The sequence below is a fragment of the Alexandromys fortis genome, unplaced genomic scaffold (genome assembly GCF_014885135.2).
Source record: "Alexandromys fortis isolate MF-2015 unplaced genomic scaffold, M_Fortis_MF-2015_v1.1 scaffold_16, whole genome shotgun sequence".
In the NCBI taxonomy this organism is placed as follows: domain Eukaryota; kingdom Metazoa; phylum Chordata; class Mammalia; order Rodentia; family Cricetidae; genus Alexandromys; species Alexandromys fortis.
The window spans coordinates 3,532,662-3,557,725 of record NW_026067893.1 but is presented as its reverse complement, the minus strand read 5'-3'; the positions used below and the strand labels follow the sequence as shown (position 1 = coordinate 3,557,725).

Genomic DNA, 25,064 nt, shown 5'->3' with positions numbered 1-25,064 from the left:
CACGTCAACGTGTCATTGCGAAACCCCCACCCTGCGCTGCTCACTGAGAGACGAGCTCGAGCAGCTCCCGGTGCACCGCGCCGGCCCCGCCCTCCCCGCCGCCGCTGCAGCCGCCTCTGCGCGCCCCGCCCCACGTCCAGCGCCGCTTGCAGCGGAGGCCTCGGCTTCCCCGGGCCGCACCGGCGCCCCCTGCAGGACGCGGCGGGCAGCGCTGCCGGAAGAGCTCGAGCCTCCTGCCACCGTGTCCGCTGCCTCCGCCGCCACCGCCACCGTCGAGCTCCGCGGGGCCCCGAGTCCCAGCCGAGTGTTCTCGGAGCCGCCCGCCGCGCTCCCCGCGCCCCTCGCGCTCCCCGAGCCGCCGCGCCTCCCGCTCGGCCTTCGTCCTCAGCTCCCGCCCGCACCCGCCTTCACTCTGGAGCGGCCCGGGCAGCCGCAGCAGGGGCGGCGGCGGCGCATCGAGGAGCTCTCCAGGTCGTCCCGGGAGAAGCTGCTGCAGTCCCGGGACAGGATGTTTTCCAAGCTCACGTCCATCCTGCAGCACGCCGTGGAGGCGGTGAGGCCGCGCGGGGTGCGAGGTGGCGGGGACCGGCCGCCCGGGCTGCGGGGCGCGGGGGAGGCTGCGGGAGGCCTGCGGGCTCCTCCCGACCGCAGCCTCTGCCTTCCCGCCCCGAACCGGGCGGCTCCCGGGGCCTCCGGGCCGTTAACCTCCGGGGCCTCCGGGCCGTCGCCGCCCAAGACAATAGAACGGCGGCGCCGGTGGGCTGGGCTTGCTTTGGCTTTCGTGCGGGTGGGACCGCGGGCCCGGGTGACACCGGTGCCGGCGATTGCTTGCTCGGGCCCGGCGGCCCACCTCGGCCGGACCTGGGTGACGGATCTGCAGGAGTTTGCAGGTCCGCGATCGCCGGGCTCACACCATCTGTTTCCCCTTTCTTGTCTAAAATTGCGCTTCCCGGACGCTCTTGGCTCAGCCTGCAACCGCTGTTCTTTGAGGCCGGTCTTAAACGCACCGAGGGACCTTACACAAACCTCCTGACAGACCTGAACAACCCAGAAGGAGAATACCTTGCCGGTGCTCAACGCGGCTTTATTTTAAACTTGCTTATTTTGTGTGAAGAAAGTTACTGTGTTCCTTTTTAAGATGACATTTTCTTTACATGTTGAGAAAGAAAATAACACTTTCAGCTTCACTCTACTTTTCAAAGGGAGGAAAAAAAATACCACAGTGATGTTAAGGGTCAGCTAACAAAATTAGAATTGTGAATTTTAGTTATGGAGACAAAACTTTAATACAATTGCCAGTTATGTAGTATATGGAATTTAGGTATTTTGTTTTTGTCCCTCCCTCCCCCCTTGGTGACACATCAGACCAAGAAAGAAAGAGGGTGAGGAGCTGTATTGACACAGGTGGCCATGGACAGGGCTGTAATGGACAGGGCTGTGAGACGCTTGTGGTTCCTGCTTTAGATAGAGTCAGCCTGCATTCGTAAAATAGTTAAAAGTTTTAAGAACAGTTATATTGATGTTTTGAATTATACTTTAGATTATAAAGAGTCATCAAACGTAATATGATGATAAATTAGAAAGAATTAAGTTACGTGGATTAGGCCCTGGGGCCTGTCATATTCTAGGCAGTAGCTCTCCAACTGTATTTTATTTTATTTTTTTGAGATCAAATGTTACCAGGTTTCCCAGACTGGCCTTGAACTTCTTGCCTTAGCCTCTAGAGTGTTAAGTTCTACGCACATCTCCAAGCCTAGCTCGTTTTTGTCCTAAGGCCTGTGTTTTCTAACTTTGTAATCTTTTTATAATTGCACGTATCATTAACATCTGCCAAATTACCTGAGAGAGACTGGCTAGGTAATAGTCAGTGTCTCTGTCTTGCTCTGTCAGTGAGGGGAATGAGTTCACTAGGTTGGCCTAGTCCAGGGAGAAATGTCTGGCCCCTGGGAAAAAAAATGTCAAGTCCGCTTGCTCAGTGCTGGTTTCTGAGCTGTGCTGCCAGCCACACAGTTTACCAAGAGAAAGTACAGCTCCCGAAATCCAGCTGGTTCTGCTCTGCAGCCCAGGCTGGTCCTGAACCTACATTGAGAATGACCTAATCACTTCCAAATTCACATACCTTTTTAAAGAAAAAAATCAAATACGGTGAGTTTTAGGGTCAGCAAACAATCAGAGTTGTAAATTTGTAGATCTTCCTCCTTTGCCCTAGGGCTGGAATTATAGAATAATAGACTTCATCCCATGAAGAATATTTTTTATGCCCCCTTCAACATTCTCCTGGGAAAGAACTCTTAGATAATGGTAAATAAGCCATCCTTTGGTAGCTGAATGTTTCTTAACCCAAGATTAGTTCCTGGTTACTCATTGACTTTTTCACTTTTTTTTAATCCATAAACATGTCTTTCCATCCCATAATTTGTTGACTTTTTCTTTCTCTTTCCATCCCATAATTTGTTGACTTTTTCTTTCTCTTTTTATGTTCTGGTGCAGCATTCCAGTGCATAGACTCGTCAGGGTTCTGCTGACTTGGGAGGGAATCCCAGGCCTGCCTGTGACCAGACCTCTCATTGCATGCATCTGCAGAACTATGCTGCCCTACCTGGCCTCCTAGTGTTGTTGCTGGCCAAGTGTCCATAGCAGTCAAATAAGCCTTCTGTATTTTTTTAAAGGTTGATCAGATATATATTCATCTAGATAAGGAGTTTAAATTTTTTGTTTTGCTTTGTTTTGGTTTGGAGTCAGGGCCCTCAAACTTACGAAGTCACCAAAGATGACCTTGAACTCCTGATCTTTCTGCCCCCCTCCCCCAAGATCTGGGACCTCAGGCTGGTGGTTTGTTTTCTGTTTAGTTTCTGGTGTTGAGGATTTAACCCAGGGCCTGCCTTGGTAAATGTTAGGGGAGCTCCGTACCAGGCTTCTACCCACCCCTGACCTTTTCTTCTTTTTTTTTTGGTTTTTTGAGACAGGGTTTCTCTGTGGCTTTGGAGACTGTCCTGGCACTAGCTCTGTAGACCAGGCTGGTCTCGAACTCACGGAGATCCGCCTGCCTCTGCCTCCTGGAGATCCGCCTGCCTCTGCCTCCCGAGAGTGCTGGGATTAAAGGCATGCGCCACCATCGCCCGGCTGACCTTTTCTGAACATTTTTATCATGGCTTTTTTTTTTTTTTTTGAGTGAGTGCATGCATGTGTGTGTGCACGCGTGAGAGAGAGAGAGAGAGAGAGAGAGAGAGAGAGAGAGAGAGAGAGAGAGAGAGAGAGAGACCCCACAGCAGTTGATGGGGGCAAGTCTGGGGACATCTTTCCCTTTACCATATGAATCCTGGGGAATCAAACACAGGTGGTCAGACACCAGCACCTGTCTTTGACTGCGGGATCATCTCAGTACCTACCCCTTTTAAACTTTTAAATATATGTTTAAATTAATATATTTTAGATTTACTAGCCAGAGGATCAGGAACTCAAGGCCAGCTACACAGTGAGTTTGAAGCCAGCTGGGACTATAAGAGACCTTGTCTCAGACAAAAACAAACAACAGAACAGACAGTTTGGGGTGGAATCTTTTAGGGTGTGCATTTTGTAGATCTTGAAAGCAGAGGTTGTGGCCACAAAGTTTTGTCCAGTTTATTGATGGAAGTTCTTTTGCATGTTGGACATGTTGGACAAAGTCCAGGTTCCTAGCAGAAAGCATTGTTACCTAAGGAAAGTCAGCTAACCGGTGTTTTGGTCTCTGATGGGAGTTTGAGCAAAAGAGGAACTCTGAATGAGAGTTTAACAGCATTTTAGGCGGGGTGCCTGGGTGGTGCACTCCTGTAATCCCAGCATTCAAGAAGCGGAGGCAGGAAGATTGCAAGTTCAAGGCCTACCTGGAATATGTAGTGAGCCCCTGCTGCAACACCAGAAAGTGAAAAGGAGCTGGGGGTGTGGCCTGACGGTGGAGCATTTGCTTCTGCCAGGCCCTCGGTTTGGCCTCAGTTTGCCAGTGAGTAAAGACTCCATGATGTGCTTGGCCAGTGCAGTGCTGGCCTGCAAGTCCACACATCAACTGTCAGTCACTGGGCCGCCCGTTTTTTCATGGAATGAGTATTTTGGTGCTGATTGGGCTCCATTGCTGAGTTGAAACCAGGAGTCTAAATGATAAAAGGGATGGGCCCACCCTAGCCCTTGTCCAGATTCGGCCTAAGGGAGAGAAGGTTAAACAGTGGGAAAGGCTGGTGTCAAGGCTAGGAGGAAGCCTCAGAGTGGAGAGGGAAAACTTCCTGAAGAGGAGGAGCTTCCACATAGGAGAACAGGAAGTCACAGATACGTAACCTGGCAATTTGGGCTGGCTATAGGGATGAGAGTTTTGAGAATTTCATCTCCGAATACTAAACCATTAAATTACAGTCTCCTGGAGCTGAGTCACCATTCCTTTCAAAGGATAGATGTTTTTATGCAGTGGTAACAGGTCATTTGCATCTTAGTAACAGAAAAGACACGTTCACTGTAGTCTCACAAAGTAAGATTTATTTATGTTTGAATGAGATTGTTACTCATCTGAGTTATTGGCGATTCAGAATAGTTCCACGGTTTCCCTCCCTCCAACACTGAGGTAATAGCGCCATCCTGCTTGGGATTTGCTGCTATTCTGTGGCAAGGCTGCCCATACACAACTGGCAAAGCCTCCAGCCTGCTGTGTGCCACTGCTGGGGAGAGGCTGGAGGAGGGACACTGTCACCACCCAAAAGGTCGAATTGTCACTACATTAAACACATCCCATTCCCTCCTGTGTCTGCCCCATTTTAGTAAATTTAACTCCACAAAAGTAAAGTTTGGCTGCCTGTTCGCTCCTTCACGGTGGCCCTGGGTAGTTCTACCTTCTCGGTCAAGATCTCTGCACACAGGCCAGTGTAGGAAGAATCAGCTTTAAGAAACCAGTGGTGGTGTGAAATTCTTCATCCAGAATCCACACATTTATGAAAAGCATAAATGTGTTTCACCTGGTGGATGGAGCCACTTAGCATGTCTGTGACTATATCCGTAAGTTGCACAAGAGTTGAGAAATTGTGTTGACAGAGTTGTCAACTACAAGGTCGCTGGCTGGGAAACCAAAGGTCATCTCGGAACAAGTGGAAGCATAGGAGAGATCTGCCTACAGGTCATTCAGCCAACACAGAATCGCAGACTTCTTAGGACGTGATGAGTGTGTGCATGCATGTTCGTGTGCTCAGTTTGCTGCATTGCCAAGCGTGAGCTTTGTAGATGACCGCTGGCCTCAGTTTTGGACGGTCGGACACTCTTGGCACTTAGAGGCCGAGCATGAGACGGCAGTTTACCCGTCAGACTTCGGTTCTCAGGATAGAAACCTCTACCCTGCACAACCGTGGTCAGAGCTGTACATCTGACAGAAGTCGATGACACCTCTAGGGTGTCCCCCACCTCTCTGTCCCTCCACCCCCACCCCTTTCTAGCAAAAGAGCCCAGAGTCAAAGGAGTGGCCACATCTGCCTTTCTTCCATTTAACACACATTCCCTAATGCTGGTCGGCTTGCGGCAAGGTGGCTAGTGCTATAATTCTGGCCTTAAAACTTATGAAGTGCCTCTCAAAGCTTGCCGTTGAACACATTTTGTAGACTTTATGTCTTGTTCATGTAGTTATTTTCCTAAAAATATACACTGCCTGACCTAGGCTTACAAAGAAAAATATTTTCATCAGGAAGCCATGGGAAGTAGGGAGCAGTTTAATCTGATTATGACGTTGGCAGTGCTCGTGTTTGCTGTGCCGATGGGTAAGCGATTGCCAGCTGCTCATCACCTTTCCCCTGCCAAAGTCCCAGGTACGCAGACCTCTGGTTATCAGTAGTGCCGGGTCGCGATACCGCGCCTTTTGGTTTTAGTCACCGGAAGCCACGTGATAACAGCAGCTGGGGGAAGGTTGGATGTGGGGTAGTTTAGTAATAGTATCGATAAAGGTGGCTTTCTTCTTAGTAAATCATTTTACTTCTTTGGATTCAACACATTTTGATTGTATTTGATATCTGAGTTCAAGTCTGCCCCTTATTCTGGTGCCTCACTCTTACACGTCTGGTCTTCTGTGTTTGCAGCTTGCACCGTCTCTGCCGTTACAAGAAGATTTTGTGTATCATTGGAAGGCCATCACCCATTACTACATAGAAACCTCAGGTAAGAGCATGCGTGCCTACGATCTGCTTCAAGATGAGTTCTCAGTTACTTTATTGTTAACTTTAAACAGTTTTACCTTTGACTCCTCTCTTAGGGACATTCTCAATGTCCCTTTGGAGCGTCTCCTATGTTGTCGTTGTTCTGGGCAGCGGGAACTGAGTACCTGTCTTGCACACGCAGCAGCCCCGGCAGCTCTGTCCTGATAGAGCTTGTATGGGGGGGAAGGGGGGACAGGTGGCTACTTCAGTCCTGAGAAGACAACACTGCCTCTTGGTCACGTTTGTCTGGAGAGGCCCTCACTGGGTGCTCCCACCTGCTGATGCGTCCGGCCGGCCCCATATGGGTGTCCTTGAGATGATCAGTGATGAAGCTTGGAGAAATGGGTAGAAAATAGATGGGCAGTTGTGGTTCACCCCCATGAGGAATGCTGCGTAAGGAGACCCAGGATGGGTGGGAGCGGGGTGGGGACAGAGACCACACCTGGCACCTTTAGTCACTCCATCTTTTTTATGTTTGTAAAAATTGGTCAGTTAGTTGCTCAGTCTCTCTCTTCCTCTGTCCCCATCTATCCCCCTCTGTTCCTGTCCGTCCCCCCTTGTATGTGTGTGTGTGCATGTGCGCGTGTGTGTGATGTATATGTGTGTAGTGTGTGTGTGCATGTGCGCGTGTGTGTGATGTATATGTGTGTAGTGTGTGTGTACAATGTAAATGAATAAGCATGCCTTGGTGTATGTGTAGCGCTAGAGCACAGCTCTGTGGAGTTGGCTCTCTCCCAGGGTTGGCTCGGGTCATCAGGCACAGCAGGCACTTTCGCCTGTTCGTCCATCTCGTTGACCGTCTCTACCTTACTTTTTGAGATGCTGTCTGTTGCTGAAGCTGATGGATTTACTAGATTGGCTGACTAGTGAGGTCCTGAGGTCCACCCGACTTTTCTCTCCCCAGACTACTGGGGTCACAGTCACAGCCACCAGACCTGGCTTTTACGTGGGTGTTGGGATTTGGACTCGGTCCCTGTGCTTGAATGGCAAGTACATTACCCACTGAGCCACCTCCCCCAAACCCCGGAAATGTTTTAATTACTTGGAAAGATGTAAAGTCCTAGGATGGGGGGATAACTCAGTGGTAGAGCACTTGCCTGGCACAAGTTCGGTGCAACATCCAGCACCAGCATCCAACACCAGCATCCACAACTCCAGCATCCACAACTCCAGCATCCAGCACCAGCACCAGCATCCAACACCACCATCCAACACCACCATCCAACACCAGCATCCAGCACCAGCATCCAGCACCAGCATCCACAACACCAGCATCCAACACCAGCATCCACAACACCAGCATCCAACACCAGCATCCACAACACCAGCATCCACAACACCAGCATCCAACACCACCATCCACAACACCAGCATCCAACACCACCATCCAGCACCACCATCCAGCACCAGCATCCAAAACCAGCATCCACAACACCAGCATCCAACACCAGCATCCACAACACCAGCATCCAGCACCAGCATCCACAACACCAGCATCCAGCACCAGCATCCACAACACCAGCATCCAACACCAGCATTTAAACAGAAATGGGTGGAGAGACAGACGGAAGATATGAGATAGGTTTCAGAGAATCCAGTGGAGGAAAGGGCAAATCCCAGAGTCAGACTGGGTTGTTAGTGAGTGTCGTCACTACGTAGGAAGGAGAGAATTAGCACTGAAGTGGGGACTTGGCCTTGTGGGACAGTGGATGGTTCTCCCATGCAAACAAGGCAGAAAGCAGAGCAGCCAGGAGTAGACCCCACGTATCCTGTGTTATCTCCTGTTGCTCCTGTTCTGATCAGTAAGGAGAAGGGCTTGGCTAGATTAGCTTGAGGATTAGCAAACTGTACTTTAGCCCATCTGGGCTGCGTAGTCTCCTTTGCGTGTGTGATCTGTGGTGCTGAGGTGCCGAAGCAGCTCTGAAGTCAGTGGTGGCCGGGGTGTGGCCCCCAGATGTAAAGTCAGTTTACACGCACTGAGTGCAGTTGTGTTTAGCCGCTGACCTGCAGAGGTTTCTCTTTTGAGACAAGCCACATTTAATATTACTGTCAGCTTTTATGATTTTACTTTTCTTTCTTTGGCATTAAGGCCTTGCTTTAAAGGATTTAAACATTCTTGCTTTAAGGGATTTTTTTTCTCTATCCCATAGCAGAAGCAAGTGTGCACATTCGTTGGTGCGGGACAGATGCGGTCTGAGTCGGGGAGCGTCTTGGGACAGCTGGAGGATGGAGAGAAAGGATTGGAGGGAGCAAGGTCTAACCTGGGCTCTAAGGGAGCTGAGCTCCTGAGTAGACGAGCAGGAGGCACTGCAGGCAGACGTGTGTGCAGGGGTCACAGGAAAGTTAATAATTTAGGAACAGTGGACAAGAGGAGACAGAGGTTGGGTTCTGCCTTTCAGAGACCATTTCCAAATGATAACAGAGAAGCATTCACTGACAGTATGTTCCAGGCTGTGGGTCACAGCCTGACGGTGTCATGCTAACAAAGACAGGCATGCTGTGAATATGCCTCAGACATGTGGTTCAGAACTCCGTTCAGTCAGAGTTGGGATGGAGGCAGGAAGGAGGGTAATGTAGTCGCACACAGGAAGTTTAAGAAATTTTCCGAGTATTTGATGTAATTTTTCTATCGTTTAGATGATAAAGCCCCCGTGACAGATACGAACATCCCGTCCCACCTGGAGCAGATGTTGGACATACTGGTACAAGAGGAAAATGAGCGAGAGTCTGGGGAGACGGGGCCGTGTATGGAGTACCTGCTCCATCACAAGATCTTGGAGACGTTGTACACCTTAGGGAAGGCCGACGTAAGCCCCTGACCCACCCTGTGTGATACAGGCAGAGCTCCGGGTGCACAGTTCAAGTGTGGAGACAGGAACGGCACGTGGCACTGCTGGGCCTGAGACCGGGGAGATGGGGGGTCCTGTGTCCTGTGCACAGAGAGCAGAGCTGCCGCTGCTCAGGACCGCACTCCTGCTTAGCTGCCTGGAATCCCAGGGCAAACTCACAGTCAGGGAGGTTGTGGTCCTGAAAGGGAGCATCGTTACCCCGACAGTCCCTGAATCACTCAGTGATGTAATGCAAATGTTGGGCCTAGTGAGTTTTGAAAAATCTTTGCAAATCTAATATAACATAAGAGCTTATGTTATAATATTAGATATAATATAATGTGGTATTTTTACCACAGAAGCTTCAAGTTCATGCATTCTTAGCCACAGAGGCATGTTCTAAGAAATGTGTCCGCTGGTTTTGTCGTGGTGTGGACACCATGGTGTTTACAGGCGCCAGAAGGCTGCTGGCTGCACACCTACTCTCCAGTATAAACTGCAGTTCGGGCGGCTGGAAGTGATGGTAGACCCCCCTCCAGCCGAAACCTCAGTGGTTCTGGGAATTTCTGCGATGTAAGAGACTAAATGAGATGATGGTATTTTAATTCCACATAGTGTAAATCATATTAAAGACAATTTCTTTTTAACGAAGGGTGTAATGCCCCAGTTAAGTGCATTTGAGCTAAGCACGCTCTTCCCTAAGAAGCAGATCTGATAGCCTGAGCTGTCTTATGTTCCCTTGCCCTCATTCTTTAGAGTGTGCACTTTTACCATACTAAATTGAATTAGTTGGATGTTTTAGCAGGATGCTAGTAATTGTACCGCTAATAAGCTTATTTCTGATATAAGTGATTATAAATATTGTTAGCATTTTATCTGAATAACATAAGGTAGTTGTTACCCTAAAAATATCATCGTGCTAAGGATTATATTTAGCCTGTTTCCATGTAGCATGTCTGTGATGATCCGTGAGCATACACATGCGCATGACTGTTCTCACTGAATGTAGGCAGTGTCATCTGCTTTATTACAGAGCATATGACTCACGCTCTTTTAATCCAGAGTGTGCGTCAGGATTTCTGCCTTTCAGTAGCTGGCGTGCTCTAAGAATGTCCTAGTGATGTTCTTTATAGTACTTATAATCCAAATATCTTGGCAGTTAGCATAAAGAAGTCAATGCACAAGATGCCTTTTTATTAATATCCATGCATTTATTATAAACTGCTCATTGCTCTAAGTAAAAAAAAAAAAAAATCTGCCCTTGGTCTGGCAGGGAGTCAGCTCCCATGGGCCTGTGTTGTCCCAGCAGTGACCAGCCTGATGGTGCCCGAGCATGCTAGTCTCGACAGTGCGTGCTCACCCTGGTGTGTAATCACCTGAGGCCGTGCTTCCACATGCCACGTATGGTCTCAGGTGTATAATTGTGCTTCTAGAATGCCAGTCATAGCTATGAATGGAAATTTTTATTATGGCAAAGTCATTAACTGGTCACTGGCATTGTTTCTGAGGGGGGGCTGTGCTGACAGACATAGTCTGTCCTGTGAACACTCACGTGTGTTGTCTGTCTGTGCTCAGTGTCCTCCGGGGATGAAGCAGCAGGTTTTACTCTTCTATACCAAGCTTCTGGGAAGAATCCGGCAGCCCCTGCTTCCGCACATCAACGTTCACAGGCCGGTGCAGGTACGCACTCCCCGGACTGCAGGTTAAAAGCTCATTGGATCCCATATACAAGTCATTTTGTATTGTTTTTCTGGGAGTAAGAATAATGGAGTATATTGTTCTCACAGCATAAAAATTAGCAGACATTGGGTTTTCTTTTATCTCGCCATGTTTGTACTTCTCTGTAAAGTTCCATACGTTTTCTTGTTGCTTTACCTCCACAATATCACAAAGAGAGTTTTAAACTTTAAAAACTGTTTTGACAGAAATTAATCCGACTGTGTGGCGAGGTGCTTGCCACACCAACGGAAAATGAAGAGATCCAGTTTCTCTGCATCGTCTGCGCGAAGCTGAAACAGGATCCCTACTTGGTCAACTTCTTTCTGGAGGTATGCCACACTCTCGGACTCGCAGCTCATTGTGGAAACTGAGGTGCAATCCCCAGGGCAGCTCAGGCCTGCAAGTTCTGCCTGCAGAAGTAGTTTTCATTTAAGATCGGTGTTTCTTTCAACTTGAAGTCACCGTGGAAGGGGAGTTTCAGCGGTTGAACCAGACACGCGCTGTGCCTGGGAATCGTGGGGGGAACAGCAGGTGCAGAGGGGCTGCACAGCATCTCCAGCTACCGACAGCTTCGCTTTCCATTTGCACAGCTGCCGTGTTTTGTACTATTTTATAGCCATGGTCTGTTTTAAATCTTATTTACAACTTTAAAAAGGAAAATAAATTGTGTCTACTTTCTGCTCTGGTTCACTGTTTTCCTTTCATCTTTTTTTAGATTTTTAAAAAATTTATGTTTGCATATCATGTGCATGCGCGCATGTGTGTGTGTAAGAGAGACAGACAGACAGAGAGAGACTGATTCTCACTGAAACTGGAGGTCACCAATTGGGATAGACTGTAGACTGTCTGGTCTTTCTGGCTCCACCTGCCTAGTGCAGGGTTGAGCCCCCGTGGAGGGTGCTGGGAATCTCAGCTGAAGCCCTTGTGCTTAGAGACAGCCATTTTAATGACTTAGCCATGCCCTTGTCCCATTCTTTTTCCTAGCAGTGACATCCTTGAGGGAAAGCGGCTTTGTGGTCAGCCCTCTGTTGGCAGCGTGTGCCGGTGCCCACTGTCTCGGGGCGTCGGGACGTTCTCGGTGTTTGCCGTTCTGATGTGTTGGTTTCTCTTCTGTTGTTGAATAATCTGCACCGTTTCCGGATGCTGACAAGCAGCACAGCTGCAGAATTGCTGGATTTAATTCTGTGTGTAGTACCAGGGCCATGAAATGCCTGTGTTCTGTTAATGTGTGCCCTTATTGTCTTCTTTTTCAAGTTTGCATCAAAATAGTTCTGTTAGTCAAGAATTGGGATTTCTCAAGATACGTTACTTAGAACTGCATTATAGTTCATCTGTTCTGAATGTTTGATAAGAAATAGATAAGTTTGGCTCCCTGTGGGATTTCTTCACCTTGCTTGTGCTTTGAGACAGGAGCTCACTATGAGCCCAAGCTGGCCCGGAACTTGCTGTGTAGACCAGGCGCTCTTTCTGCCTCTGCCTGCGTGCCTGGCTGGTTTTCATTTCTGTGTAGCCCATCCTGGCCTAGCATTCTCAGTACAGCCCTAGGCTGTCCTTGAACTTGCAGAAATCCTCTCTCAGCCCCTGCAAGCTCCAATCTCAAGTGTGAACCATGACTCCTGGCTGAGATTTTTCTTTTCAAAGTTCTTTTTTTTCTAATATTTTCTTAGACACACTTAGTGTACTTTAGATGGATTTCCCCCAAAACATACCTGAAAATCCCTGAAATTCGTCTGTTGATTACATGGACCAGGGGAAGTCTGTGGGCTTGTGTGTGTTGGTCATAAAATGTACTTGACACGCCTGTCTTCATAGGAGCATTTTCGTTTAAAACCCAGGTCTGCTTTATTCAGCGTAGAACGTGGTGCTGAGTAGATAGTAGTCAGTGCGGGCACAGCCTCCCCTGCTCCAGAATTACTGACCTGACGTGAGTAGATGGTAGTCAGTGCGGGCACAGCCTCCCCTGCTCCAGAATTACTGACCTGACGTGAGTAGATAGTAGTCAGTGCGGACACAGCCTCCCCTGCTCCAGAATTACTGACCTGACGTGCCTTTGATGTCCTCCTGTTGGTCAGTTCGCTTCTTGAGGACAGTGGTTCTGCCTTGTCAGTCTTTGGGTCTGCACAGCTTCTTATAGTGAACAAAGCTTAACTCCCGGCTGATTGACCCTCACTGGATGACGAGCCTTCCAGGCGACAGAGCTTTATGCCCTGATGTGGACAGTAGCGACTGTCACCACCCACTACTCTGCAGCTCTCCAGTGTAACCGGCCATTGCAGGCATCTGCTGGGGTTACATGCATGTAGAAGAGTTGTGGTTTTGTAGGCAGTTGGCAAGTCATTGACTACATGGGGCTGTTTGAACTGTGAGCCGTGGGCTCATCCCTCTCAAGGGCGCGCTAGTAATGTTCACCCAGCAGTGGCCATGGTGTCCGATGATGGCGCCGGGGACGTCGTCGGTTCAGCCTTTCCTGTCAGCCCTGTGGTGAGGCTGGCATCAGGGGAACTTTGCCTTGTGAATAATTTGATTTCTGTTCTATGTCAACTAGGAAGCAAGACATATTTGCCTTGAAACTTATGATTTACTCCTGTTAAGAACCTGTTTGTGTTTGGATGTGGGGATCAGGCAAGCAAATGGACTCCTCCAGCACAATTAAAACCATCCTCGGGGAGGTTCCTTATGTTCTAAGCAGAGGTTGAGATTTTGAAAATCCTTAGAAAAAGTTGTGAGCAAATTAAAGAAAACGTGAGGCTTCTTTGGAAACCTCAATCTAATGCTGGCAACCTTTGAACTTTTGAGGTTTTGCACCCTCCCCAACAGGACTGGCCTGATGTATCTGTGATAACGTAGTTACTAAACTGCAGCTGGGAACTCTCAGGAGTCAGGTGGTTATGGCTAACGTTGCTCATGGTGTGGTCAGAGTCAAATGCGTGTAGTGTGGCGAGTCGGTAACTTGGTGTGACTGAGATCCATCTAAAATGTGGTTTGAGTCTGGACATCTTTTGACGGAACGCTTATTCCCACTTTAATTAGGCACCTGGAATGCTTATCCTAGAAAAATCCAAGCTGGGCCTCATGGCACAGGTCGGTTATAGCGGAAGAAGGCTTGCCATTTCAGGACCTGCCCGGGCTACAAAGTGGGTTCAGGGTTAGCCTGAGTCACAACTAAATGTTCAGGAAAGGATGGGCAGTGCCACACAGCGGCGCAGCACTTGGGACCTCGTGTTCCCCATCAGCGCCACCCTAACCCCAAGTCTACATCTGAGGTGTAGCTCAGAGGTGGACGGAGAGACCGTGTCTAGCCCGAGTGAGGTGCTGGCCTTGATCCCCAACACACCAGAGAGGACGGGGAGGGGGCATTTCGATGTGATCTGGGTTTTGTTCCTTTGAGGAGGGCCTCCCCGTGCAGCGCAATGTCTGTCCTGACTATGACCCTCACAGACACACATTCCTTTTCAGAACAAGTCCAAGTCGCTCACTTCCAAAGGAACTCTGAGTGTCACCTCAGCTGATAACCCCAAAAGTCAGGACCCCGTGTCAGCGGACAGCAGCCAGTGCCACCAGCCGCAGGAGCTGCCCCGTGCTCCTGGGGTGGGGCACACGGAGCCAGAGGAAGAGCCCCCTCACCAGATGGATGAGCTGTCTGCAAGCTTGGATGACCTCAATGTCACCTCACTGCCAGAGGCCTCCAACAGTCGGCCGAAACAAGATTACAACTTAGTGAATTCTCTGTTGACCCTGACAAAGAGCCCTGTGAGTCCCAGCCTGCGCTCCCAACGTGGTCACAGTAATACGTGTCTAAAGTAGAAACGCATTTACTCTTTAATGGAAAACACTGAATCCTTTCATGTTTAACTCCGCAAATAACACGTGTGTTCTTTCTCAGGACGGCCGGATAGCCGTGAAAGCATGCGAGGGCTTGATGCTCTTGGTGAGTCTGCCAGAGCCTGCGGCTGCCAAGTGCCTTGCTCAGAGCACCTGCTTGTGCGAGCTGCTGACCGGCAGACTTGCCTCCCTGTACCAGGCCCTCCCCCAGACGGTGGATCCCTTGGATATTGAAACTGTGGAGGCAGTGAACTGGGGGTAAGCACCGTTGTTTCCTGCCTGTGTGCCTGCGTGCCAAAGTCCACCTCTGCTCTACAATGACGAGAATATTAGTTTGGAAAATTTAGCTCTGCCGTGACCCTTATTTTGTCACTTAGGGATGACAAAATGGTGTGGGAACAGCCGGGGTTACAGAGTCTAGCTCCTTTTATTTTGCCCATTATAGGGTTTATGTCAAGATCAACAACTGATTGTTATATTAACAGCAGAAGTCTTTAAAAGAGGTCTTTTTGTTTTCTTTTGTTTTTGAGACAATTTCTCAGTGTGTAGCCTTGGCTAGCCTGGAACTCAGGTCCACCCACTTCTGCCTCGGGCTTTACCTGGCCTAGGAGAGACTGCCCTTTAGTAACTTTCCCTTGCCCTAGACAGTCTGGGGGTCCTGTGGCCGTGTGGTAGACTCCCCTACTTCAATTCCACTTCTCAATCTCACTCACTTTATTCTCATTAGAAAATACGACTTTTGGCCAAGAAAGGCGACTCACAGTTCAGAACTCATACTATTCTTGCAGAAGACCCAAGTTTGGCTCCCAGCATCCACACAGAGTAGCTCACACCTGCCTATAATCCTAGCTCCAGGGACCCACTCCTCAAGCCCCCATGGGATCCTGTGTTCACACCATTTCCACACAACACACATTAGAAACAAAAATCTTTAAGAAAATATGAATTTTATGTAACATTTATGAATTGTTTTAAGGTAAAAGTAACATTACCTACTATTCAGAAGCTTCTGTCTACCAGCAGCCTAATATTTTCATTGTTTTTTAAAATTAAGTATATTATTTGAGAATTTCACACAGTGTGTTTGATCGTATACAGGCCTCTCCCGGCTCCCCTGGATCACCTGTGTCTCCCTCCCCACCCAGCTCATTACCCCTTTGTTCTAAACCCATCAAGTACAACTTATGGCCAGCCGAATGCTTTCATCCACTTAACCTTTTGCCTTTTTTCCCCCGAAGTTTACCCTTTGCTCTTGTCTTCCCATGCTGTGTTTTGCTTGTGTCCTTCAGGCAGGTGCACTTGGTGACATCATGAGCACAGGGCGCCTGCCTTGGCAGACCTTCCGTTCCCTGCTCCTGTACTGTCTCGCTGGCCAAACCCCTAGCCATCTGATGGTTTCCCATTTAAGGAGGGAACTGATCTGTGGCTTTGTCTGAAGAGAGAGCTCTCATCTGTGTCTCCTAAATCTCTTCTGATTGGGATCCACCATCAGGGCCTTCTTTCTGCTTCTAAGCACAAAGGGCCATGTGCGCACTCACCTGGCCCCATACTGACCCAGTGCCGTGCAGGTTGGTGTGCACATTTACCTGAGGTTTGTTCTCTGCTGTGCAGGTTGGCGTGCACACTCACCTGAGGTTCTCTGTGCCGTGCAGGTTGTTGTGCACATTTACCTGAGGTTTGTTTTTTGTGCCGTGCAGGTTGGTGTGCACACTCACCTGAGGTTCTGTGTGCCGTGCAGGTTGGCGTGCATGCTCACCTGAGGTTCTCTGTGCCGTGCAGGTTGGTGTGCACACTCACCTGAGGTTTGTTTTTTGTGCTGTGCAGGTTGGACTCCTATAGTCATAAAGAGGATGCGTCAGCGTTCCCTGGGAAGCGAGCCTTAATTTCATTTCTTTCCTGGTTTGATTATTGTGATCAACTCATCAAGGAAGCACAAAAGGTTTGAATTCTTTGTTGTTTGTTGATAGCTTTAAAATGTGCTTATTCAGTAAATGTGAATCGCTTTTCCAAAAGTATCTTAAGTGTCACGTGCAGTGCTTTGCAGATGCTCACTGCGTGGGGCGGGTGGGGGGGGGCTCCCCTCCAGCTTTCCCCTTTGGGGTGATATTAATTACTCTGAATTTAGTTGCAGGAATTTTTTTTCCCTGATCTTTTTAGTTTTGGGGAATGGGGCTGGATAAAAGCCAACACCTGCTTTGCCGAGGCCCCACCCACATTTGGGTCCTATCTCCACATGGCTTCTGGTGAGAGTCCTGCTCTTTAGGCCCAAGGTGATTTGTTGATGTTCATGCTGTGTTCTAGACTGCTGCTGTTGCTCTCGCCAAAGCCATCCATGAAAGGTTCTTTATCGGTGTCATGGAGCCTCAGCTGATGCAGACGTGAGTGCCCTCTCCCGTAGAGTAGTCGAGTAGTCGCTGTCCGTCACTCCTCCCACTGACCGCCCATCTGCCTCCCTAGCTCCGAGATGGGGATCCTGACATCGACGGCTCTGCTGCATCGCATTGTTCGACAAGTGACCTCGGACGTCCTGCTTCAGGAGATGGTGGCCTTTATCCTCGGAGAGCAGAGGGAGCCAGAAACGCTGTCGGAAATTAGCAGGCATCCCCTAAGACATAGGTTAATCGAGCATTGTGATCACATATCTGATGAGGTAAGCCATGCGCAACATGGCTGGCGTAGAGTCTCTAAGTGTTTCTAATGCGCTTGTGATTGATTTGGTGATGGTAGAGGTGGAGGAGGTGGTGGGGGTGGAAGGAGGTCTGGGGGTGGTGGCATGCATGTGTCATGGTGTGCCTGTAGAGGTCAGAGGGCAGCTTGCCGGAGTCGGTTTTCTCCTCTGCCATGTGCGTCCCAGGACGGAAGTTGGGTAATCGGCCCTCTACCCACTAAGCCACCTCACTAGCCTCTGCTTGTGACCCTTCAAGTGAGTTTCTGTGTGGCTTCAGCCCCTGGCACGGCTTCTCGCTGTGGTTTCAGATAAGCATCATGACCCTGAGGCTGTTCGAGCATCTTCTGCAGAAGCCCAGCGAGCACATTCTTTACAACCTGGTCCTGAGAAACCTGGAGGAAAGGAACTACACGGAATATAGGCCTTTGTGCCCGGAAGATAAGGATGCGGTGGAGAATGGGCTGGTGGCTGGAGCTGTGTAAGTGTCTGGGGGCAGCTCTCCCCAGCAGTCTAGCCGCTTCCTCTTGGGTAAATTCCAGGGAATGCTAACTACCCCTTGAGCCAGGTAACAAAAGTAGCAGTGGGCACTGGAGATTGTTAGTGTAAAGTGGGAATTTGCATATTAAATACATTATTGCTTCTTTGTATTAGAAAACTTATGTAATATTTCTCAAAAACTAGCAAAGAATCTTTTGGTTTAGAAAATGTCATAATAAATGTTGTTTTTTATACATCATTAAATTGAACGTAGAGATCTGGAGGAAGATCCATTATTTACTGACATTTCACCAGATAACATTCTGCCAAACCAAGAGTGGATCAGTTCACCCCATGCCAGCCCAGACCACCCCAAAAATGATGGCAAGACGGAAGTCCATAAAATCGTCAACAGGTGAGTCACTGTGTGATTGATCCGCCCTAGGCCGTCACAGGAGTGCACCGTGACTTCGGTGTTGCAGGTCCTGTGAGCCTTTTTGTCTGAGTCGTGTAGCAGGCGGCAGCTGGGGCCACAGCTGATGCCATGAGAAAACCCAGCTCCACAGAAAAGTCGTTTTCTCTCAGCCCAGTGGAGGAGCACCTGGGCGTTCTGTCTGCTTCCAAGACCAGCCATAGCACAGCAACTGAAGAAAAGGAAAGATAACTGAGGATCTAATAGAGACGACGTCACACGTCCCCAGCACTGACAGTAGCCTCGGCAAGCGCCAGTCTGACGAATGGTTCTCACTTCGCATGTGTGCTAAGTGTTGAACTATTTTTTTCATTGTGTATTTTTACATTTTTTTTTAAATATCTTTTTCATGACAGTTTTCTCTAGTGTCTTTGCTTTTAATGCTGACCCTTGCAATGTTGTAGGGGGCTGTTAGTTAGTTCCTGGCTGCTCAGCTCCAAAACAATCACACAGAAACCATTTTATTTGCAGTACTATTTGGCCAATAGCTTAAGCATATTTCTGGCTAACTCTTATATCCTAAACTAGCCCATCTCCATTAATCTGTGTATCACCACTAGGCTATGGCTTACTGGGTAAAGTTCCAGTGTCTACATGGCTTCTCTCTGCGCCGCCTTCTTTCTCCCAGCATTCAGTTTAGTTTTCGCCACCTATCTCTAGTCTGTTCTGCGCAGGCCCTAGATAGTTTCTTTATTAACTAATGGTACTCACAGCATACAGAGGGGAATCCCACATCATGGCAAGTAACATAAAATAACTGCATCTGGCTCAAAAGTAAAATTACAGTCTATAAAAATATCTCAAGTTCAGTTATTTAAAGCCAGTTTTTGAGATTAATAGAAAAAGCAACCCATTATTGTGACACAGTATTGTCTGTTTTAGACTTGTGTGACATGCAGAGTTAGTTATTTTTTAATAAAACCATTACAAAGCAATGTATACTTTGATTGTTCAAGTTTCCATTGTATTTATAGCTGGCTAAGCTCACAGTGTATTTTGTGGTTGAGTGTATGAGATACTGTGGCAGAGACTCTGCTCACTGTGGCCTTTCTTCCCTTTAAGTTTCCTCTGTTTAGTACCAGATGAAGCAAAGTCATCCTACCATGTCGAGGGCACTGGGTATGACACCTACCTCAGAGATGCTCACAGGCAGGTAGGTGACAGAGCCGGCTGATCTTGGGGTGGGGGGGAATAAATGCACACATGTGCCCTCCTGTTACCTTGCCCAGTTGCCAGCAACCATTACTCAGAAGAAAGGAATCAGCTCACCAAGAAATGAGATTTCAATTTGCTGACACTCTCTGTCTCTCTCTACCTATCTATCATCTATTATTTATTTATTTTTGATTTGGTGTCTCTGGCTAGTCTGGCTGGCCTTGAATTTGCTTATGGCCTTGACCTCGTGCTCCCCTCTCCCAAGAGCCGGGATTACCCATTAGTGCACCTGTGGCTCTCAAGGACTAGTTTTTATTTCTACTCTATCATATACTAACACTTCGTTGAACATAATCAAAAATGAATTACTAGAAAAATGAACATTGAAAAAACACATTTCCTTGCTAGATTTGGCCAATATGAAAGTGCCTAGTCAACTCCGTGAGCTGTGCATGCTGACTCCCCCTTTTCCAATCTCGTCACTGATGGTGGTCACAAGAATCTGAGTGTCAGCATTGACCCATGGGCCACCTTTTGGAGAGTACTGTTCTGTCCCTTCTTGGTGACATGCCCAGTGTCTGTATGTCCTAAGAACAGTAAGCTTGCTTCACAACAGGCTTTGACCATCCACCTCATGTAACAATATGTGTAACATTATTACCTGTAACACCTTAGACAGATGAGGTTTGGGCTCTGAGCCTTGCCTTGTAAATGTTCTCCGAGTCTGTCAGGATGACTGAAGGATTCAATCCTTTAAAGAAAGGACGTAGCAGGTACTGAAGGAGTTACTTCTCGAGTCAGATAATCCGTTTCCCAGCAGCCTGGATGTGCCCCTGCCATTGTGGTGTCTCCTGTACTCCTAGTCAGGGCCGAGCGTCCTCCCACCTGGCCCTGGTGCCTCACGGGCAGCTGACAGCCGTGGCTTCTTTATGAGCTCTCTGAGGAAAAGACTGCTTCATCCTGATTGGCTGCTCTTTAATACCCAATGCTTTCCCCCAGTTCCGAGACTACTGCGCTGTCTGTTTGCGATGGGAGTGGCCCGGAGCCCCAAAACCACTGGAGAAGTGTGACTTAGAAGCAGCCTTCTTTGAAGGACATTTTTTGAAAGTTTTATTTGACAGAATGGGAAGAATTCTTGACCAGGTAACTCATCGGAAGATACTGATTCTTATACAATGTGGTAGACCTCCCGAGTAATCTTGTCTGACTTAGTCTTTCTGTTAGATGACTGTCCAAGGGTTGTGAATTCCCGTGGCCAAGGGACTCTCTCTTGAAGAAGGCTCTGTGTGTGTTCTGTTGTAAACATTTACAAGTAGGGAAATAGACTTTTAAACTCTCCTTTAAACTTCAGATTTCCTTTCCTCTGTCTTGTTTAAGGCAAGATGTTGGAGAGGGTGGCTGGAAGAAAGCTCTTCCTCTCACAAAACCTTGAGTTTACTTAAGAAAACACACAGTTGAACTTAAATCCAGGACTTGTACCCTTGTAACAGAATAGGGGGAGCTTATGTTTGTCAGCATGTCTGCTGTCTTCTGCCGTGTCCAGCCGTTCTCAGTACCGGAGATTGGCAGTCTGTTTTCATTGTAGTCAGTGAATGGTGATAAAGCAGAGTTCACTCTGCTTCTAAACTTGGTCCTGAACTCCTCTGCTGTCCTAGCCGCCTCATCTGTCTCTAGGTAGTTCGTTTTGAGTCCACCAGATTCCTGTCTGCTTCAGTGAAAGAGAACAGGCAGGACCAAGTGGCTCCGTCAGAAGTTCTAAAGACACCTTTCTCTCTAACGCAGGCTTTCTGTGGCCTGTAAACAGCAACAAACAATTAATTTCAGGGTTATTGTGATACTACGTGCAAGAGAGGTCAGAGCAGCTGCGTGCACGCGTTGAGTCACGGGGAGTAGCCCTGAAGTTATTTCTGTGTTTAATTCAAACACCTTTGTTAGGACTTTGGGTCAATGTGCCCTCCGTATTCATGATTAATAATACTGCATCTGACGTGCTGCAGGTTTGATGGCCTGCTACACACATTCATGACGTCAGCCTACATAAACAGCTGTCTCCTGCATCAGCTTTGTCTTTCTGCAGGTGTCTGTGTGTTTTCTGTTTGTAAATTTCAGCACTGTGCAGTACGTGCACTGAGTTCCTGGGAAGGGCTAATTCAGCTGCCAGTCTCCCTTGCAGAAGAGGATGGGAGCTGTGGCTGTGGAGGAAGTGTTGGGGCTGCACAGGACATGAATATCTCTGTTCTTGCTTTCCGCAGCCGTATGATGTGAATCTGCAGGTGACCTCAGTGTTGTCCAGGCTGTGCCTCTTCCCCCACCCCCACACCCATGAGTACCTTCTGGACCCCTATGTGAACCTTGCCTCTGGCTGCAGATCGCTCTTCTCTGTGATCGTCAGGGTGAGTTCATTAACGTTCTGCTCTCTGGGATCTCCCAGCTGCGCCAGCGTCCTCCTCTCACTGTGTGGTTCGTGTAGAGTAGGGCGTGTCTCCTGCTCACAGGTCATTGCTCGGCCTTCTGAACAGCAAAGGGCCAAGATTCAGCCTTAGCACCCACACGGTGGCTCACAACCTTCCGTAACTCTAGTTCCAGGGGATCCCACACCCTCTGGTTCTGCAGGCACCAAGCATGCATGCGGTATACATACCTGCATGCAGACAAAACACACATCCACATAAAGTAAACCTCAAGTTTTGTTTTTATACAGTGTGCACGTGTGTATGAGTGAGTGTGCGTGTGTGCACAGGCCCATGCTGCATGCATACGTGCACATGGAGGTGTGCTTGGCCGTGTGTGCTTCTGTGTAGGCCAGAGGCCGACATCTGGGGTCTTCCTGTCACTGTCCACTTCAGTTTTTGAGGTCAGGTCTTCTGCTGAACCCACAGCTCACCCTCCCAGCTGGGTGAGCTGCCCAGTGAGCCCCTGGGATTGTCCTGTGTTCACTACCAGTGCTTGTATGTGGGGGCTGGGGATTCGAACTCAGTGCTCACACTGGCACAGCAAGCCCCTCACCCATGAGTCATCTCCCAGCCCTGACATTTACGTTTTGAAGATTAGATAGGAGTTGGTTGGTCAAAGATAGTAATGACACTTGGCATTCTTTGGTGATGGGAAGGGAGGCATCTCTGTCCAAGAATCCCTATGCAGTCACTCAGGGGCTAAAATCTTGCTTCTGCTGCAGGTTGTTGGTGACCTGATGGTTCGAATTCAGCGTATTCAAGACTTCACCCCTAAGCTTCTCCTAGTCAGAAAACGACTGCTCGGCTTGGAGCCTGAAGGCCAGATGTGAGTCAGTGTTTTACATACTCTGTCCACAAATCTCAGCCAGCCCAGTGTGTGCTGTTCCCTGACCTTCTGTCTGCCTTTTCCAGTATCGACCACATCACGTTGCTAGAGGGTGTGATTGTCTTAGAGGAGTTCTGCAAGGAGCTGGCAGCCATTGCCTTTGTGAAGTACCACGCTTCCGCCACACCGTGAGTGACATCACCGTGATCTCTGGGAACCCGCGTTACTGTGTACATTTCATCCGTAAAGACTCAGCTCCACCCAGCCATGAGAGGACGAGAACCTTGTCAGTGAAGTAGGAATCTGCTGCCTGGCTGCTGCCGGTGAACAGGCCTGTTGTCGCTTCCCTGGCTCCGTCATGATTCTCTGTGTAAACTGCACGTTGTTGAAACCCGGGATGCAATCAGATCTTCTGGATAGCATTTCCAGTGACCGAAAAGCTGCAAAACTCCTGATGTCAGGACTTTGCTGGTATTTCTGTTATTTTAATATCCTCCCAGGCAGCAAAGCATTTTGACATTCTCTGAGACTTAAATGCTTATATTCTTTTGTATTAATAAGCAGCAAAAAATCACTAATTTTATAACTTTTTAAGGTTAAGATTCTTATCATACAAAATATTTAAGAAAATTGTAAATGAGAAAGAAATGTAGTTGAGGAGCCCTCAGAAGGCTCCAGGAGATGAAACACAGAGAACAGCATCAACTTCTTCAGCTTTTGTAAGAAAACAATTTAATATGATAAAAAAGTATTAATTAATATATATTTTTAAAGAAATGTTCTTTTACTCTTTTGTGCCATGTTCGTGTTGATTTCCCTGTGTGGCTCCAGTTTCTCCACATTCACGTTTGCAGCAGTCTTGGGCTCGTCCACCTCAGTGGTAGCGTTTGTTAAAGTAGTATCCTGTAAAGCTAGTTAACACATGCTGAGACCTTCCCCATGCCTTCTCTGAGAATGGCTTTATGAAACTGTTTCATAATTGACTTTCTTAGTGGAGTGGGCGTGTCCAGGTGGGAGCTGACAGCAAGTCTGAGGAGGCCGTCAGGGTGCCGAGGGCCTCTTCCTGTTTACATTTGCTTTCATTTTGTTCCGTCTTTTGTCTTAAGAGATTCTAAAGAGATTTTAAAAAAGTCTATGTTGAGTTCACACCTTAGCGGATTTGAGGAGCCTGAGTGTGTGGGAGTGGCCTGGATGCAGGATGTCTAGGTGAGCCGAGTTGCAGGGCACAGTTGCAGGTCACCTGCTCAGCCTGTCTCTGCAGCCGCTCAGAGGTGGGCTGCTGTGAAAACAGCGGGCGGCACTTTCCTCTCTGCTGTCGGGAGGCTCCACCTCCACCCCTCTGTGATGTCACCAGATGTGTGTGCACAGCCACAGCGCGTGGCATGTGCTCAGAGCGCGTTTGACGCTTTGTTCAGTCTATTTTACTAGCGTTTCTGATTCATGTTATAGTTCAGTTTCGCCACTTAGAAACAAAATGCTGACAGTATGAATAGCCTGCCTCAGGTCTAGGGCGGTCATTCTTGTCAAAACAAAACAACTGTGCATTTCCAACAAGATGCAGATCTTTCTTTGCTCATCAAGAACTCCACTATAACAACAGGAGACAGTGATTCCCTGCATGGTTTTCCTTCTGTGGCCGTGAGTGATGAGAAATGGTTTTGTTGTATTTATTGACCAGTTTGTGCAAGAATTACCACAGCACCTTCATTTTTAAATGTTGCTGCAGTCTACTTAGATGAAGGTGTATTTCATCTAAGTAATAAGGCATTGAGAGGTATCAAATATTTCTTAAATGCCTTCCTAGTGCTCAGTAGGTGTGGTAGCAATGAGGTGACCTCCCAGACCAAATACTTGTCTTGAATTCCCGGCAGGACCTTATCCGCTCATCCACGCAGACGAGCTCAGTAAAGCTTTAACTATAATTTGTGTGTTTGCTGCTTCTGCGAATAGAGTTTTCCTGAGTCATCATAATGACCTTGATCCCTAACCAGCTAGGGTTAGTCGGCTTCTCCTCTGTAATTTCTTCTGCATATGTAATTCAGACCTAGAGTCAGCACAAGTCAGAACTAAGTCGATTTGTTAAGGAAACCATATGCCACATCCCTAAGGCTTTTTCCCACAGTTCCAGAGACCTGGCTGTTTCCAGGATTTCCACAGACCGGGTGTGTGGAAGTACCACCTTAGCCAAGTGGTTGCCATGGTGAGTTCCGAACCGAACTCTACCTGCTCCGTGGTTGTATAAATAGGAAATTGGTGTGCACATTTTTTATTTTCTAACTTTCTAGCAGAAGCCTTTGGGTTTATTTTCAGCAACAAGCCATTTTCACTTGACAAAATCAGATTTGTCGTTGCCAATTTTTATTACAGGGCTCACATTATAACTATATAATGTTCTCATACTGTATCTGTGCAATATGAAGCTATGGATGGATTCATAGCTTTTTGGC

General features: G+C 48.1%; 1 protein-coding gene across 1 annotated transcript; it reads left to right on the top strand.

Moving 5' to 3' along the window:
• The first annotated feature begins 92 nt into the window (after positions 1-92).
• On the top strand, positions 93-24,366 carry Fhip2a (FHF complex subunit HOOK interacting protein 2A). Its single transcript, XM_050145837.1, has 17 exons — positions 93-553; positions 6,081-6,159; positions 8,835-9,004; positions 10,601-10,705; positions 10,951-11,073; positions 14,201-14,494; positions 14,628-14,824; positions 16,391-16,505; positions 16,868-16,944; positions 17,024-17,216; positions 17,543-17,712; positions 17,986-18,126; positions 19,246-19,336; positions 20,338-20,481; positions 21,591-21,731; positions 22,514-22,617; positions 22,704-24,366. Exons 1-17 carry the CDS (start codon positions 509-511, stop codon positions 22,807-22,809), a joined length of 2,295 nt encoding a protein of 764 aa, XP_050001794.1. The 5' UTR covers positions 93-508; the 3' UTR covers positions 22,810-24,366.
• The last annotated feature ends 698 nt before the right edge of the window (positions 24,367-25,064 follow it).